General features: G+C 34.9%; 1 protein-coding gene across 21 annotated transcripts in view; it reads left to right on the forward strand.

Moving 5' to 3' along the window:
• Gphn (gephyrin) overlaps positions 1 to 20064 on the forward strand; it is a 396859-nt gene that overhangs the window by 161792 nt on the left and 215003 nt on the right. For all 21 annotated transcript variants that reach the window (XM_036205531.1, XM_036205519.1, XM_036205528.1 and 18 more), the window contains one exon: positions 13759 to 13853. In XM_036205531.1, coding sequence (XP_036061424.1) covers positions 13759 to 13853 — 95 coding nt within the window. The remainder of the gene's footprint in view (positions 1 to 13758; positions 13854 to 20064) is intronic.

Consider the following 20064-nt stretch of genomic DNA (forward strand, 5'->3'; position numbering starts at 1 on the left):
AACTAACAATTTTATTTGTAATGAATATCCTGTTTTCTTGTGATCTTTGAATTCCTCCTATTTTAATGTCAAAGAAACTGAAAACACAGGTTTATGTTTCCTTTGTGTGATAGTCAAGCTATGCTAAATCTCATCCTTATAAAATATCAAATCTTTTTATATCTCATTTAAAAATAACCCTCTAAATGTCTTCAAAGTTGGAGTATTCTTTGTGATTAACTGCTGTCTGACAACTAATCGTTATCTAATTCTTCTTCCTCCCCAATTCCCTTCCAAGTAGTACTCCATCATATTCAGGATCTTGCAAACAGTGTGATTACAATGTAGCCTTCCTTCTGTAAGCATTTAATAGCACAAGATTGACCCTTATTTTTCAGTATATAGCAATTAACAGTAACAAGCACTAGTAAACAATTCCTACATCTCCTGATAACTTAGTCCCTTTCCCCCTACTATTGTATATTTTAATAGTGCTATAAAAACTGGCAAAAAAAAAAAAAAAAAGATTGCCAAGAAAGAGACCATTAAAAGATAGTAAATCAGGACAATACGATTCCTCAGCAGAGAAAGACACTCACCACCAAGACTGAGATCCCAGAGTCCTAGGGAATGACATCATAGAAGGAAAGAATCAACTCTCAAAAGTTGTCCTTTAAACTCCTCGTGGATGCCATGAAATGTGTGCCACACACATAGAGTCACACACAAATAAATGGAATAATAATTTTTAAAAGATAGTACATTTTGTCAAATTGAAGAATTGGCACAAAGCTACTGTATTTATATTTAGCAGGCTTTAAATTGATACAAGTTTACTACTTAGGTATCTGGTTATTTATAAATGCAAGGTAACACCAAAATTTATTTTGCTCTAGAATTCTGTTTTAGTAATTAAATTTGTGCTGATAATTTCATGGAGTATATAATGCATTCTAATATTCTCACCGCCTTCCTTAAAGCCCTCCTTCCCCAGTCAACTCCTCTTCTCAGTTTAGATCCCTGTCTCACCTTCTTGTCTTTGTTTTGCTTTGTGATCTACTACATTTAACCAGTGCCATTTGTGTGACCATGGGTTTGGAACTCTCCATTGGAGCTTGGTGAGCTTGCCAGTGGGTACATGATGACAATGAATCCCCCACCCCTCTCTAGAATGCTTTTTGATATAATGTAATATTGTATAATTATAAAGAAATTAAGATTATTTTCTGTTCATATCAGCTAGATCCAACACTCTTGAGAGCTGATAATTCAAATGCTCAGGAATCAGATTTTCTCTGGTTGGTTAATAGCCTTAATGGTGTATTACATATATAAATACTTACATGTTAGAGGTAGCAGTCTTCTTTAAAAGATCTTAAGAAACTAAAAGTAATTTTCACATGTATCTCCACAAATACCCACTGCCTTCTCATCAAAAATAAGACATTTAATGAGATAGATGAAAGGCATTTAGATGTCCTGATTCTCAAAAAAGTTAGTTAACTACAAAATTTAAAAAGTGACTAACCACCTGGAGGAAACTCCTATTTTATGAACAAGTCTGTTGTTAAATTTCTTTATTTCTTTGTTATTGTCAGGATATTAGGGATATTTAATCTCAAACCCAGGAGAGAAGGCTAAGTGAGGTGCCTATTAGCATTTCAAAGCAGACTCTGGCAAGCCAGTCTCCCTTGGTCCTTACCCCTTACAGGGGCCTCCTGGCTGGCATGCCCACCCTAAACTCTTAGCCCATGGACTGGGCTGGGCCTTCCTATCCTCTAGCTTCTCTGATCTGTTTATAACCCAGTCATTTTGTTTATGTGGGCCTTTTAGTCTCTTGGCTGCCATTCTAGGTTGTCCGCTCTCCCCTCTTACCTATCCCCACATAGCCCGGCTCATTTGGCTGGGCATAGTCACTCTGGACTCTCCCAGTTGTTTCTGTTTCTGTCTATCTCTGTCTGTATTCACCCTTACATCTATGGTAATACTTTAGCCCCTTAGGGGCAGTCATGTCCTCCTTTTATTTCTCTCTTTCTTTTTTTTTCCATTCAAGGGCACAGCATATTACACATTGCACAGTTCTTGTATTGTGAGATAGGTATTAAATGATTCAATTGTAAATTGTTCCAACATTTAGAGACTCCCAAGGTATTCTCTGACCTTCATATGTGTGCTATAATGCCATACCCTCCTCAACCACACTGACCCCCTCCAAGAGTAATGAACTAAAATCATTTTTTTTAATTAATGAAATGACTGACTCAAAATTATGAAGTCTTATAATGTCTTGCAAAATAGTCTTCAAAGAATAATGTCTTAGCTGGGTGGTAATGGTGCACACAGGTGGATCTCTGTGAGTTCAAGGCCAGTCTGGTCTACAGAGTGAGTTCCAGGACAGCCAAGGCTGTTTCATAGAGAAACCCTGTCTCAGAAAACAAAAAATGAAAAAAAAAATGTTTCCAAATATATGATTGCCTATATTACAAATTTCATGTCCACTTTTGTTTTGTAAGCTTACTAATTATTAGGTTAAGTTTCATATTTGATAGGGCTAGAGAGATAGCTATTGGTAAAGTACTTGCTTTATAAGCATAAGGACTGAGCTCAACCCCAAATCTATCAAGAAACAAGCAAAAACACAGCCCTGTGCCCATTGTCACATGTGTTTTAATTCCCGTGTTGAAAAAGCAGGGCAAGCAAATCCTGAGGCATACTATCCAGCTAGCCTAGTCTATTTGCTAATCCTTGGCTAGTCAGTTTAGGAAAGGGGTGCTGTAAAGAAACCACTGAAATAGCCATTCCATATTGTGGATAAGAGACTCTTCCAGAGGTATCTGGAAGAGAACAAGAAGCAGACTAGAAGGGGCCAGGGCTGTTGTTGCAACAGATGGGGGAGTAGCTGGGGCAGGGAAAACCTGTCTTTACAGAGAGAGGGATCTGGAACAGCCTGGGGATAGCATAGTGGAAGAGAAGTGGGGGGGAGGGAGTAGTGAGAAAGCCAGGATGCTAGAGTAGTCTTTGAAATGTGTAACAAATACATGTGAATAGGGACAGTAGGAGCCTAGAGGCCAACATGGCCTTTGCAACCACAAGTATTTGTCCATGAAGAGCCATGTTTCTTCTGCCAGAGGCAGGGGAAATGACTCCTTTTGGCTGATGGAGTTCCTGAGGAATGCTGGCTTTTATCTAACCACCAGAAATCCTTCTTTAGTCTAGCTTGTGCTGAGCCAAGACAGTCATTTCTGGACATACATACTGCCTGAGACCTAACAGTGACAGACCATGTATTTAGAAAAATATAAAGGTGGACAGTGTCTGAGAAACAACAGCTGAGGTTGCCCTCTGACCCCCACATACATAAAAATCCACACTTGCCCACATGTGCACTAACACATTCACAAAATTACTTAGTAGTGTATTGTTGATTAATAGTGTAATGAAAGTTTTCTTGTGTTTGTCCAGCTTTATTTCTTACTTTAAACTGCCGGAGTGGGGTGGTGGTGGTGGTTGTTTTTCTCTTTTTCTTGGGTCTGTATTTTGTTCTAACCACAGTAAAGTGATTAGGAAATTGCCTGCCAATAAATAATTTTATAGCTGAAATAATTTAGTTGGAAGAACATTAGTTGAAGAAATAATCTTGACTTGATCAGGTTTATGTTTTACTTATCATTTTATTACATAAATATAAATTGGTCCATTAAGATTCATTTAAAACTCCATTGCTTAGCATTTAATACTTTTAGAACAATGGTCCAACTCAGAAATACTCCTAGATTCTAAGACATAAAGTTAACAAAATGCTGTCCAGTTTTTAAAATTTATTTATTTGTTTTTTGTTTTGGTTTGGATTTGTTTTGTTTTTAAGACAGGATTTCTCTGTGTAGCCCTGGCTGTCTTTGAACTTGTTCTGTAGTCCAGGCTGGATTGGAACTCAAAGAGATCCACTTTCCTCTGCCTCCCTAGTTCTGGGATTAAAGGCATGTGCTACCACTGCCTGGCAAAATGCTATTTTTTAATAAGCTATTTTTGAACTTTGTAAGTCCAAATTTATACATTGCTGAGATATGTAAGTTTATTTTAGATATCCTTTTGTTTTGGAATATTCACTGCTAACTAATGTATAGATAGAAAATTATTGAACTTTCAGTCATTTAGAATAGACTGATATACTATAGATGTAAACTGGAAAACACCTTATAATGAGGGCATTAAGCATACATAGACACCACTTGCAATCATTATTTTAAATAACAAATACATAATTTATTTAAATAATTACTTTCCTGGAAACTCATAATTTTAACAGAATGTTAACAGATGTTCCAAAAGAAACATCAGCATACAGTTCATTTAAATTGTATTTGGCTGTCTAGACATTGAAAGTATTCTATGTACTTTTTTGCCATATAAATACTATGTTCCCTTTCAGTCTTCAAAAGAACCTATTTAATAGACACTTAAAAAATACAAATTATATCAAAGCTCAAAATCTTTTGGTAAGTAAATTTAACCCAGAGCTTGTACATTTTCTATAGTGAAATGTGTGTGTGTATAAATACTTCTCAAAATGCAATAATTTTTGTTTACAGAGAACATCTATCTGGTGACACTTTTTTTACAGTTGGATAATTACTCCTGGCATTGACTGAACATCCTACAGTGCATAGAATGTTTCCTGTGACAAAGATCTGGCCCAAAGTTGCCAAATGGGCAACTGAGTTGTAATCTGTTTTGTCCAAGAACAGGCTCATACTGGACTAGTGGCCAATGTCTGAAATCTTGACTGAGGCAGGACCACTAGTTCCGAGCTAATCTAGACTGTCTAGTGATTTCCCATTAAAAAAAAAAAAAAATGAGAAAATAACATGCTGCTTTATTCTAAGCACCAAAGTCTGGATGCCCTGGAAGAGTCGGGATAATTACAGGTTTAATTACAGACCCTGATTCTGATATGTCAATCCAAAATCCCATTAAAACACAGCACTCATAAAAAATTTTAATTTTTTTGGAAAAAAATCTCATTATAAAAGATTAAGTTTTTCTATAAGCTTTTCAATTCGTTTATATAAACTAGTGCTTCTCAACCTTCTTAACACTGGGATCCTTTAATACAGTTCCTCATGTTGTGGTAACCGCCAAAGCATAGGATTATTTCTGTTGCTACTTCATAACTGTAATTCTGCTGCTGTTATGAATTGTAATGTGAATATCTGATTTTCTGACGGTCTTAGGCAACCACTATGGAAAGGTCAGTTAACCCCAGAGGGGTCACTACTACCCACAGGTTGAGAACCTCTCAATAGACACTTAAATTTTTTTTTACGAAGTTTTTATTTTTAAATTTTATCTTTACATTTTATAGTTTTACCTACCTTGTTAAGATATTTCTGATCCAACCAAATAAAGGGAAAAGATTTTTGGATTTTTTTATTTTTTTTAATTATTATATTTGTGTTTTAATTTTACATATCAGCCATGGGTTCCCCTGTCCTCCCCCTCCCGCCCCCGCCCCCATCTTCTCCCCAGCCCCTCCCCTCAATCTACCAGGATTTTTTGTTTTGTTTCTTAAGACTTATTTATTTATGTATGCGTGCTCTATCAGCTTTATGCCAGAAGAAGTTATCAGATCCCACTAGAAATACTTATGTGCCACCATGTAATTGCTGAGGATTGAACTTAGGACCTCTGGAAGAGCAGTCAGTGCTCTTCACTGCTGAGCCATCTTTTTAGCCCTGGGTTCTTGTTTTTAATTTAATTATTACATTTACTTATTTGTGTGTGTGTCTGTGTATGTATGCATGTATGCATGTACATATGAATTAAAGAATAAATTAGAAGAGTTGGTTCCTTCTGACATGTGGGTCCCAGAGCTTAAACTTCAGTTGTCAGGCTTGGTGGCAAATACTTTTATCCACTGAGCCACCTTTACTGGCCCTCCGTCTGCCTTATTGAATACATAATTTCTAGTTTATACAGCAGAGCACTGACTGACTGAGCCGAGGGGATGCTCTTCCTCTTCTGTTGCTCTGCTTAGTATCTCTGTGAGTCTTATCAGCATCCTGACCAAAAAGTAAGAAAGAAAAGAAAACATTGATGTTTTTAAAACTGTACTTATAGTGCATAATTAGAACAAATTAAGAAGTGATGTAATTTGCTTGGTTTATCAGATTGGACTGTTTATCACAAATAATCATGGATTACATGATTTCAATATTTTCATATTTGCTGAAGTCTTACATACTGATTTCTATCCAGATCAAATCTGCCATTTAGGGAATGCTGTTAGTAGTTCTGTCTTTACTCATATTTTCATACTTTTTCCTTATTCTTATTGGTCTTTTTCCAATCTGTCTTGTTTTTTCAGTAATGCTTAAGACTGTGTTTCTAGCAACTGCTGTCTCCAAAGGGGCTAGTTCTGGATAAATCTTTACTAAACGTTGAAGATGTTTGTTCATGTGTTAAAATTCTCCAGTCATTTTCTTATTCAAAAACCCAATGTGTTATACTTTTCAATTTTACAAGGCTTTCGATAAAACTTTGTTTTTAAAAATTGCTCTATCTACTGTCTGTGACATCAGCCTGTAGGAGGTTTAGGTTTATGGGTTAGTCCCAGTGTGTACTGACCTCTGTGTTATATGTCATTCTGTCAGCTTTGTGTGTTCTACCCCCCTTCTCTTTCCTACCACATGTACAGAGTGCAGAGGTTCTTCTTGTAAGCTTACAGCTGAGCTATGGAATGCCAGTCTAGAATTAAATCAGTGGTTTTGGGAGAAAATTGGTAGAGAGCATAAAATATTTAACTCAAGCTCTAATATATCATAGCCTCTTAGTATGTGTATGTGTATTTTTCAAAGACTCTGTCTTAATAGTTAAATTAAAACTCTTCTGGGCACTATTTCAGGAGTCCCTCCTTTTTATGAGTTGTTCTCCCTCTTATTCTGCCTCACTCCGTGTCTCTCTCTCTCTCTCTCTCTCTCTCTCTCTCTCTCTCTCTCTCTCTCCCTACCTACCTACCTACCTACCTACCTATCTACCTATCTACATCTCTCTATATATTAATTATATGTATGTGTGTATCTAAAAATACTTAATTACAACCTGTTCAGTCCATATAATGTTACCTGTATATATATGATTTCAGAGATAACTAACCATCTGGTTGAATTACCAGTTGAGGAGCTTGTTCCCTGGGAAAGACCATTTCTTCAGCTCTTAGCATCCCTACTTACCTATAGTTCTTTGGCCAGGATTGAGGCCTTAGGAGCTTTCTGCCTTCCATGTTAGCATGTCCATTGCTGTCATCCTTCGTTCAGGTCTTGTTTAGGCAACAATGCTGCTTATGTGACTTTAACAGGATTGTGGATGAGTAAGTGGGTAAATAGATTGGATGGATTATAGCAACAACAACAACAACAAAAAAAAAGTCACCACAGTGACATACCTGTTATGTCACAGAATTGTCTAATTTGTAGACGTGCTCTTTACATTTGAAAACTACTCTGTTAACAAAGTTCAAGCATGCAATACAATATTATTTTATTTTTAAAAAAAACACCACAACTTTGTATATTAGATATCCTGAAATCTTGTAGGTTTATTTTTTTAGTTGTGTGCATTCATGCATGTGTGCACACATACCACATGTGAACAGGTGCCAATGGCAGCTATAGGAGAGGTGGTGGTGATATCTCCTGGAATAGAAGTTGCAGATGGTTGTAAGCTGCATACATGAGTCCTGGGAACTAAAGTCACATCCTCTGAAACTGCACGAAGATGCTCTACATGCCTGTCAAGCTACACACACCAACAGTTACACCATTTTACACTTCCTAGTTATTTGTAGTGGGGCTGGGTGGTGGCTCATTAAGACACTTCCTTAAAATACTTCCCCCACCCCCTTGAGACTGCATAACTGGGACTGAATGACATTTATATAGATCTCAACCTCTAGGAATAGTGAGGGGTCACCTGCTAAAAACTGTTCTTTTCTCTTGTCATTCAAGAAATAACAGCAGATTATTTTTAACAATAGCATTGAATCTACTCTAATTCATTATAAACATTCATTTGCAGATTTTGTTGTTAATATTAGCTTCTGTTCTCTTTCCTCAAATCTTACCATACCAGTGGATTTAGTATCTGAGTGCTTGAAAAATACAGCAAAAGGAGAAGATACAAGCAATATCACCCCAGTTTTACTTGAGAAAAAATCATATTGCTAAGGCTAATCTTTAGTATACTACCAGATACTTATGGGGGCAGCCACAGAACTATCCATTTATTATGACTAATATTAAAAATGTAGAAATCCAAATAGTATGTTTGCCTCAGTATGGCGGCATCAGGAAAATATACCTGAATTTATTATTAAACTACTTATTTTTACCCAATTTATCCCCTTGTTAGGGATAAATTAATTCAAATGAAGGATTCTCACATTGATATAATGCATAAAATTGAATATGAAGTGCTCTGTGAAAATCAGGGTGTCATACATTCCTTTCATCAACAGTGATTTTCAAGTATGCCCCATAAGTATGATAGGATCACCTGAAAATTGTTTGAAATAACAATTCTGATGTCCTACCCAGATTATTTTGAACTTAAGTATTTAAGAGTGGGGCCCAAGAAATCTATAATACAGCAAGGTTTCTGGATGATTCTGATGCATATTAAAGTTTGAGAACTGTTGCCCTAACCATATCTCACCTTGATGACATAACAAAATTATCAGCAGCCATTATCTGATGTTTCTTTGTTGTTTATGGTTATTTACTTACCACATGACACTGTAGTAATTGTTAGCAGGAAATTGTATTAAATCTACCTAGTCAAGTAACAAGCATGTGAAAACAAATAAAATTCTTTCAGACTCTTAATTAAAGTGTGTCTACATAAACAAGTAAAAGCACTACACTAGAAGATTTTTTTCATGGAGTCACATTTGCACATATTTGAATTTCGTTATTATGCATTATTAGTATTAAAAGTCATGTCTTTTTATCAATAATGTTTTACGATAATTTTCCAGTGAAATTTAAAAGTGAGTGTGCATTTCTTCAAGAATTTTCAATTGTTAGTGACAGTTTCTCAGCTTATAAAAATTAGCACTCTTAGAAAAGTCTTTTTGACTTTAATGTTGTCCTCAAAGAATAAAGGAAGACAACTATATTCTCCACTGTACCACCAACATACAAAGAATAAAGGAAATGGTCAGTTTTTCATGGGCAGTTAAAATTTCATTATTAAGAATATATTTAGAGCCCAAACATGATACCACATGCCTGCAACCCAGCATTTCAAAAGCTGGGACAGAGGATTGGATTTTAAGGCCTGCTTAGACCACATAGTGTGTTCCAAGCTAGCCTGAGCTCCATAAGAAAACCTTGTGCACTACAATTCAAACAGAAGAAAATATAAAATATTTGCAAATTAAATTTAAATGCTTTATTCAAATAAAGTAGGTACATGTTACCCAAGCCTCATTATTTTGCAACCATCTAGTTCCTCAAACATTATCTGAAAGCAAAATCCTAATTCTTACTGTATTTCTTTCAAGGAAAAAATATGCTAATCAGATTGAGAACATATGATTACCAAAGTCTGAAATAGTACCATAATATAATTATGTAAAATAATTATGTTTCAATGATATCTTTTTAGCATTGATAACAGTTTGTGTATACACATTAGCAGATGCAGATGGTTCTTACCTGTGTTTTACTAATGCGTGTGATTGAAAGCGACAAAGGTATTTGCTTACAACCACTCTTCTGTTTGGTTTTTCTAATGCCTTATAGTACTTTGTCTTGTTTTATTCTGTTAGGTTTTTATTCTTTTGTTTTGTTTTGGTTTGGTTTGGTTTTGGTTTTTCAAGACAGGGTTTCTCTGTGTAGCTTTGCACCTTTCCTGGAACTCACTTGGTATCCCAGGCTGTCCTGGAACTCACAGAGATCCGCCTGGCTCTTCCTCCCGAGTGCTGGGATTAAAGGCGTGCGCCACCACTGCCCGGCTGGTTTTATTCTTTTACTTTGTGCCTTTTTGTTGTACTTTTCCATTTACAGCTATAGAGCTTTGCACTCAGCTCTTACCCTAATTTTTGTCTTTCCAGTCCACACCTTACTTGGCTTTTTGCTTTCTGAAGATTAGAGTATTTCTTTCCCTTCTTCACTAACTAATGCTCTTACATTTGGGTTATTGTTATAAGTTGTTATCTATTTTCATTTCTGCTTCTCAACTACTTGTTATAAGTCTGTATGTTTTCTTATTATCTCTGTTAATCTATCTGATACAATCAAAACTATAAGGTTGTAAGTTGAACTGGAAATTAGAAACAGAAAACTTCTCATGAGTACATGTTGTATATTAGATAATTTATTTATACCTTCTAATTCTCATCATCACCCTAAGAGATCTAGATATGTTTTATTAAATACACTGAATCTCAGAAAGCTTAAATATATTCTCTTCAAATCTAGATTAGTGCATGTTTTTATTTCTGCATTCTACTAATATTTTTGAGCATATGCTAGGGGTTACCCACTGTACTGTGTGATGCAATAAATCTAAACCCTCTCTCTTGGATAGTATCTATGTAGTATCATTGTTTAACTTCATAGATAGTGACATTTTTGCCATACCAGTCATTTTAAAAAGAGAAAATAACCCAAAATGGATTATAATGTTATATGGAAAACATGCATTAATTACAGATGTAAGAAAGTTCATGTTGGTGATTTATTTAAGAATGTCCTACTGGAAACACATTATCATGGTTTGATCTATAAGAATCCCATGGTCTGCTCCCAGCCTCCCACCAACTCACCATGATTCATACCATAATAATTTAAAAGCAAACTAACAATGCAGAAGAATATCCAATCTTATTTAAGATTAGAAGTTTCTCCTTCAGGAACTCTTAAAGAAAATCACATTATAATGTGAACATACCTCAGATACTCCATCCATATAAATAGAAGTTTCACTGAGAGATTTGTTTATGTCCAATGGTGGACCACAAAAGCAATTTCTAGTAAAATAATTTTCTGGAAACTGAAGTGAGACATTTCAGGTGGATTCCAATGTACTGGCAAAATTCATGATATATTCTAGAGAATCTAGAAAAATTGACAAACTTGATCTCTTCCATGCCTTTTTTACATTTTGTTGTTGTTGTTGTTAACTCTAGGTCACAGCTTTTACACTAAGTTTATTTAATTCATCACTGGATCATTACATCCTTTGAATACTACCAAACACATCTTAGACTCCTAATAAGCAATGTTTCTCAAGTAGATAAGTATTACATTTTGGTCTCTCTATTTTAGATAAAATATGCCCTCTTGGCTATCTGTTGGTATTTCTCTATTTGTCCTTAAAATGTGCTATTCTTCTTGGGGTACATAATCTTTATGTGTATCTCCTTATTTTTTTCTGTTGCTAAAAGAAAATACTGGAGATTGAATTTTTAAAAGAAAAAGAAGTTTATTCAGTTTTGGAAACTGGAAGTTCAGAATAGAGGGATTCTATGTGTTGGCCTCCAGCAAGGGTCCCTCAGATGCCTCACAACAGCAGAGAGGCAGAAACAGAAATGGTTGTGTACAGAAGAGATCACACAGAAGCTAACTCTTTATGTAATTCGTTCCCTTAGGATAGCATTGCCACACTGAGGTCTAAGCTACTCACATGAATCTTTGGGAGAACTGTATTCAAGTCCATTAATGTTAAGCACTACTTATATGATGACTTTTTAAAGTGTATAATGAAGTGTTAATTCTGCTAAAGAGATCTTTTTATATGATGCTCAGCTTCCCTTTGCTTGATTGTTAGGACTTTAGATTTTCAGTTTCCTGAGAATTTTCAAACTTTAACACAGCAGTTTATGACTGAAATAGTGTCTCATCATGAGGCCTCAAACTAAGATTGGACAGGTTGGCCTCAGATGATAAAGAGTGAAGTTGACAGCTCATCATTTTTCAGCTTTGAACTTAAATAATAGCAACTATTTAAAAACTTTGAAGTTAAGGTTTTCTTTTCTACTGCCTGTGGTGCCCTTTGGTTAAAGCAAAGTTCATTAAGAAGCAATTGTTGTTGAACATTACACTATCCTGGGTGCAGTGGACCAGGAGACTTATCAGTTCTTGGAGTCCTGTATTTTATATGAATATTAGGGACAAATTAAACGTGTGTGTGTGTGTGTGTGTGTGTGTGTGTGTGTGTGTGTGTGTGTATCCTATCAATTTGTATGTGCTTTAACTGTTTTGTCAAGTCTTCAACTTTTGCTGAGAGGAAAACAATTGCCAGAGATGCAACCTTACTTACAGCTATCACTCACTGGTGCTGAACTGTAGCAGGCACAACCTGTTTCTGTATTCTATCAATGTTTATATTTTGCTTGCTTTTCCTCATAATGGAATACTCTTGCAAATTTTACGTCTTGCTCACTCCTATTTATTATAACTTCCTTCATTTATAGAAACATTGCTAGAAATGTTTTAAGTCATTTGTTTTGTTCCTAATTTTAGCCTAAAATTTACCTTTCCATTAAATACAATGTGCAATGTTAGCTTATATTCTGTAATTTAAGTGTATGGCCCTTCACAAATACCAGTGTCTTACAAATTAAAGGTTTAGGCAACCCTATGCAAAGCAATCTTAATGCCATTTTTCTAATATATCTTTACCTCATATCTCTGTGTTGCTTTTGATAATTCTCCCAATAGTCTAAACCTTTTCACTATTTTTATGTCTGTTGGTCAGTCAACAGCCAGCAAGCTCAAGGCTAGAGCCTCCACTTAGAATGCAGTTTTGACTGCATTCAGATGATCACTAGCATACTTTTTTGCAACACTGTATTTCATTATTGTAACTTTTTTATATATAATGATTCAATATGCTTAATACACTACAGGATAATGTAAAAAAAAATTATGCACTCAGAAACCAAAGAGTTCATATGATGTGCTTTATTGTTTTATTGGCTTAATAGTGGTCTGAAAACAAACCTGGAATATCTCTAAGGTATGCTTGTATTCTGACTGCTAGAAAACATGATTTTCCTATCTCCTTCATTAACTTAGTCCTTGTTTAACTAGTCTTCATCTTAAGAATGTTGGATCATAACTCTTAGTATAATAAATGTTATCACCTTATTCTTAAAAAAAATCCAATGGCTAATTTGTACTGAATTAGAAAATGTAAAATTTTTCTTCAAGCTAATTTATGGGGAAGTTGATGATTTTTTTGTCTCTTTAATCATAACAACATTATAAAATTATAGAACTAGAAGGAATGTATTTTAGAGATCATTTTTCTTTCAGGAACAATAGGCAAGCTGTGGATGTAGTGTGGTGCCACAGTTCATACTGGAGCTCTTACCTAGCATGTATAGGGCCTTGGCTTCCATCCTAAATACCACAAAACAAAACCGTAAGAGCCACCAAAGATGATGCCCAGCTTTCTTACACCTCTGAAATCTTTTGAATTGTCACAGCTGTCTGAGTTTTCCTTTTTTCAAATTCAGTTATCAGACAAGTTGAGTTTTCTATCAAATACTTTGAAACTGTGAGGAAAAGAATTAGATGGTACTTGTAACATTCTCCAGATTTTCTGATCATTAGCTTATGTTTAGTGACCCTGAAAAACTGAGCTGGCTGACTTTAGAAATCTAAATGATGGAGGAACTACAAAATATGGTTGATCTTGAGGTGAAATTTACTACTCTGCCTTTCTTCTTTTTTGGCGAATTCACTCAGTCTGCTATTTAATCTTTAATTACAGGCCACAAAAGAAGTAATAGAACGGGAAGCACCAGGGATGGCCCTGGCCATGCTGATGGGATCACTTAATGTCACACCTCTGGGCATGCTCTCTAGGTAAGAAAGCCACCCACAAATACCTAGAACACTACATCAAAGAGAGTTTAGTCCCAAAACTTAAGTTCCTTCCTTTCTATCCAGAGTTAAGAGTCTTACTACCTACCCACTGTAGCTAAATCTCAACCAGTCCCCCTTTTTTTCTTTTTGGTTTTGGTTTGGGTTTTGTTTATATAAACTTCTAGAGACTTTTTTCACTGCTGAAAGCCATCAATCTTGATGCATAAGAGTTGAGTTCATACATATTCTTTGTGTGATTGTTTATAGTCACCAATTGGTATTCATTAATTGTAGCTAGATACTAGTTTAATGCAATAAACTAGTGAAATTTTTAAAATCACTTATTCTCATATGTAGGAACTTTGATTTGATTTAAAAAGAGGCATATTTAAGTGCAGGCATAAAAATAGATAATTTCTAAGTAATTTAGTGTATTTAAATTATTCTATTAAACCAGTATATTATTATTAAATTAGTATATTTAAAACTACTTTTTTGTTAGCATAGATGGTGGAATCTATATTTGATCTGGTGGTTTCTTAGTATTTTAGCAAATCTTAGATTATAATCCTATAAATGAAATAGTATACATCACTTAAACCTTAATTTAGTCAGGATCTCTTTTAATGAACTTTGAATAATAGACATTTAATCTCATTGTAGCAAAAAATACACATCTTTGTAAGTTCATGACCTTATAATCAGCATAGCCACTTATATCCTGTGTGAATATGAATACAAAAGCTAATAAGGTATCTATTTAATTAATATATAAATATTATTCAATTGGCTTTCTTATTACTTGGATTAAGTTTATATTTTGTTGATGGCAGTCATTGGTGGTATAGTTATGAGTGAATCAGCTAGGGTGTCTAACTCCTCTTTCCACATTTGAATTTGGTTTGGCTCAGATTTGCACAGGTCTTCTGCATGCTGTCTTACCACCATGAGTTCATATGTACAAGATGCCCTGCTGTGTCCAGAAGAACTGTGTCCTTTTCATTATCCACTGCCTCTGGCTGGTACATTCTCTCCATTCTGTCTTTGTCATTGATCCCTGAGCAAGCTGAACATTCTTCCATTTCTTGTTCTGCACTTTTGGGCTAGTTGTAGGTCTCTGTGTTGATCATCATCTACTGTAAATAGACATTCTCTGATGAAGTTTGAGAGATTCCTTAATCTGTGGATATAATGATGTATCATTTGGAGTTTGCTTAATACTATGTCTATTTAACAAATTATTCAAGTAGTTTCTCTCCTAACATTATATTATCTGTCTTACCATCGATTCCTGGCCTTGTAATGGTGCCAGGTATAGGTTTTGTCCTTCTGATCAGGCCTTAAATCCTATCAGTAAGTGGTTAGTTACTACCATGACGTTCATGCCACTATTGCACAGGTGGAGTGTGTTTTGCCAGGCTAGGTGTTATTTTAGCTCATATGGGTCACGGATCAGGAAGATTGATGGTCACTTTCTCCTCCGGTAGTTTGCACAGCACTGTCTAGCACTATAAAAGCTATTTCATAGGACTGGAGCGTGCCTGCTTGATTTCAGCATTGTCCTTGACTCAAGCATGTGATACCTTCAGCAGCAGGGTTCGACCATTCAGTTATGGAGGTAACTGTTTGCATTGGCAATTGTCTGTGATACTTGGGAGTCTTTGGGACCTCACTGGCCAACAACTCCAAAAAAGTAGCCCATTCCTGGGATTTGAATTTCTATATGTCAGTTTCTTGTCTAGTAGGGGCACTGTTGCAGTAGGAAGTGCCTATATTTTTAAAAACTATTAAGTGTTATTTATCCTTTATATGTAATGGCTACTTTTCTCTGCTTACTTTAAAAGTCTTTTTGTCATTCACAATTTGATATGCTGTGCCTGAATGTAGTTTGTTTTTTTTTTTAAACATTTCCCTTTTAGATACACTGAGATTCTTGAACCTCCAAACTCAAACTAGTCAGATTTGTGGATCTGTTAGCCATTGTTTTGGGAGTTTTTTTTCTTGTACCAGTTTCAGTCTCTTTGCCATATGACCCTTGACATGAAAATTTAATCTATTAATAATGAATATTCCAAGGCTGCTTAGGATCTATTCTTGATCTGTTTCTCAGAATGTTTCTGATACATCTTTATATTAATGGATGTTACCCCTTTTTCAGTTCCATTCTGCCTTTGAACTTATTCAGTGATAATATTGTTTCAAATAAATCATTTTTCTTTCAATTCTCAAGTCTCCACTTAAATATTTTCATGGTTTCTGTTTTTTAACTATATTTTTTACTATTTCATTAATGTTATTTGAGGATGGTTGCATTAGCTATGTAAAAAAAATTTTTCTGATGGTTCTGATATGTGGCTCACCTTGGGGTTAATGCCAATGGCTTTTTTTGTTCCCATAAAGAATGAACACATTTTTCAGGTTCTGTCAATGCTGAATAATTTTGGATAGTATTCTAGCATTTTGAATATTGTATTCTAAGTAAAATATTTATCCAGTTTAAATCTCTGGATAATGTTTATTAGTTTTAACAACCAACCTCTTTGAGTATTGATCCAAATACCTTTGTTGTAATGTGGTGGTTTGAATAAAATTCCTCCTTATTCTTGGGCAATGAATACTTGATTCTCAGATGGCACTGTCTGGGGAGGTTTATAAGATGTGCCTTGTTGGAGGAAGTATGGGATTGCACATGGACTATTGGAATTTATCCTATGGTCTACATGTCTACATCTGAGATTCTCTCTTCTTCCATCTCTCGTATTGTGTTGGTGATGCATGGGTCTGTAGTTCTTGTTCACTTACCTAGATTTTCCATCTCCAGAATTCCCTTGGTCTGTGTTTTCTTTATTCCTTCTATTTCCATTTTTAGATCTTGAATAGTTTTATTCATTTCTTTCACCTATTTGTTTGTTTTTTCTTGGCTTTCTTTAAGGAATTTATTCATTTCCTCCTATTGTGTTTTCCTTGATATCTCTCTCCTTTCTCTCCCTTTCTCTCTCTCTCTCTCTCTCTCTCTCTCTCTCTCTCTCTGTGTGTCTCTGTCTCTCTCTCTCTCTCTCTCTCTCTCTATATATATATATATATATATATATATTATTAAACATTATAATAATGTACATATATGACAGTAACTAGAATAGAATAATTGTATTGGAATTTTCAAAAGCAACTGTACAAATACATGCCTTATTTGTGAAATCACCATGTAAACACAGAGGAAAATGCATGCTCAGAGAAGACCTAAACAGCCTTGCTTATACCTTAGGCTGTTCTTCGACATAGAAACTGCCTATTTTTATAAGTAGCAATCTTTGAGGAAAGGATACTCTTATTTCTAAAATTAACACATTTAGGTCTTCAGTTTTTAATAAACAGACATAAGACAGTGAAGATAAAAATATGGCTCATTTAAATAGAATAAGCAATTAACAAAATATTTATGATAAAGACCAAATGGTGAACTTACTAGAAAAGGCTTTTTAAAACAAACTAAAGATTACCAAATAACTAATGAAAAATACTTACAAAGTGTGATCAAAAGAAAACAATATGTGATCAAAAGTAAAGTGTCAGGTCAACATAGAAAAATTTTTTGAAGCCAAAAATAAACTATGAAATTGGAAAGTGCCATTGCTGAGCTAAACATTTAAGTTTAGAGATTCAGAAGTAGTTTTGAGCAGACATAAACAATTGACCTTGATAATTCTGAGGGACAGAAACAAAAATAGACTGGAAGTTGAGTACCTCTAGGGCAGCATTCAGCGGATGTTATGTGAGTTCTAGAAGGAAAAGGGATATGGAAGTAGAGATGGATGTTAAGTTGATAAAACATGAATCTGCAAATCAACAAGTTCAGTAAATTCCCTATAGGCCAAGTTCCAAGAACCTTACACTAAATGCATTATAATCTAAGTTTCCTAAGTAAGAGAAGAAGAAGATACTGAAAGCTGATGACCTCAGTAATGTTTTTGTTTGTTTGTTTGTTTGTTTTTTGAGACAAAGTAGCATTATAACCAAGGTTACCCTTGAACTCCTGTTCCTCCTGCTGCTTCCACGCTGGGATTATAGGTGTGAATCACCATACCGGGCTTTTAAGTATAACAGCCTTTTCTTAAAATCAAACACAAGATTATTAAACATGATGACACATGACTATTACGTGAGTGCTTAGGTGTCAGAGGCAGGAGATGAAGGGGATGGAAAAAAAAAACACATGCTAGAAAGCAGTGAATTGAAAAATTCAAAGTGCTAAAAGAAAAAATAAGAAGAAAAAAGTTGAATTTAATAATTGCTTATAAGATGACAGAAAACTCCAGTATCAGATAAACAAAAGCAAAGATATGGTACCATACCTGCTCTACAGTGAATTGAAGCTCCTTCATAAAATGAAAAGATGACAGGAAGTATTAAAACTTTAGAATTTAGAAAAATATTCATAGAATTCATAAAGACATTAATCCTCAAAGGTAAAAATCTGGTCAATTATTAAAGCTAGTTTTATTGAAATTGATTTTTTTATTTAAATTTTCAGGTAATCACATTTCTCGTAAAATTTTCAGGCAATCACATTTCTCATAAAGTAAAACACTTGCCATGCAGCTAGACATGAGCTTAGTCCCAACAACCAAAGTGGAAGGAGAGAGCCAGTTCTGAGAGTTGCCTGACACTCACACACATGCCATACACATGTGTTCCCCACACATACATTAATGATAAATAAATTTTTTAGGAATATGGATAGATTCAATTTCACTATTGAAAAGAACAACAAAAAAGAAGTCTCATGTAGAACTTCAGAAAAACTTACACTGGGAGTGCTTGCATACTGGAGCAAAGACTCACAAACAGAACCCGCAGTTAGAACTGTTATCAGGCTAAGAAAGCAGGAAGTGGAACTGATAAATTGCTGGAGAGTCACTGCAAGCCATTCTGAACCAGTCATGTAGGCTCACCCTTCCCATTTCACCCCAACACACACACTAAAAAACATGGAAACTGAAAAACTTCTGAAATCGAGAAAAAACTAGAAATAAACAACTTACCTATGAAGAGCAAGGATAAGGATTATGTACAACTCCTTAGATATTTATAAAATATTAATCCTATTGGGGCATGTAGTATATTAAGATGTAATTTATGAAATCCATTAACTGAAGATTGGGCCAGAATCTGCATGCTATTGAAAGTAAGGTTATGTAAACAAATTATAACATTATATCTTTAGGATATTGAATAGAATTCCCATAGTAACCACATAGAAAATGGCTGTAGAACATACAGAAAAGAGGGTAAGGAGGGATTTTAAATACTAAAGAAGACAATAATACTGACAGGTTGGTTTTTGTTTGTTTGTTTTATTTTTTAAGGATAAAAGATATGGTAAACTCTTAAACTGATACATGACCTTCCTTTACACTTCAAGTGTAATGAAATTAAATTCCCCCAGTAAAATGGCAGAATAGATTTTTAAAAGCTAGTTCATCTGTTTGCCATCTCCGTGAGACTCACTTTAGTTGGAGAGCCAAAAATAAATTGAAAGTGAAAGAATGGGACTGGTCAATTGACTGCAGGCATAGCTCAAAAGGAGGGCCCCTAGAAGACACATGGCTCTTAGTTTTATTCCCAGCATGTACACAAGCGTATTTGCATGCATGCACGCACACAGTGCACCTGAGAACACATAAAAATACATCCAGAAATGTTTACAAGAAACAATGATATATGTTACTGAAAATCTCCCTATAGTATGATTCTATGACAGACTAAAGACTTTAGGAAGCTGGAAAGATGGCTCAATGGTTAAGAACAATTACTGCTCCTTTAGAGTACCTAAATTCAGTTCTCAGTGCCAATGACAGCTAGTTTACAACTGCTTATAACTCCAGCTCCAGGAAATCTGACACTCTCTTCTTGCCTTCATGGATACATAATTAAAAATAAAATCAAAGAAACTAAATCAAAATTGATTATGCAGTTAATAATTGACCATACAAATTAATAAAAACTGAAAAACTTGAAGGGATATTTCTGCAAAACTGGTCAGGAATTTATACCGCACATTCAGTAATGGAAAGAACAACCAGACAAATATAACAAAGAAACATAGAAATTGAAAACACAGGGCTGGAGAGATGGCTCAACCATTAAAGGCTAGGCTCACAACCAAAATATAAGAAATTGAAAACACAGCAGATCAACTAGATCTAATGCA

Source organism: Onychomys torridus, chromosome 14, assembly GCF_903995425.1.
Source record: "Onychomys torridus chromosome 14, mOncTor1.1, whole genome shotgun sequence".
Classification (NCBI taxonomy): Eukaryota; Metazoa; Chordata; class Mammalia; order Rodentia; family Cricetidae; genus Onychomys; species Onychomys torridus.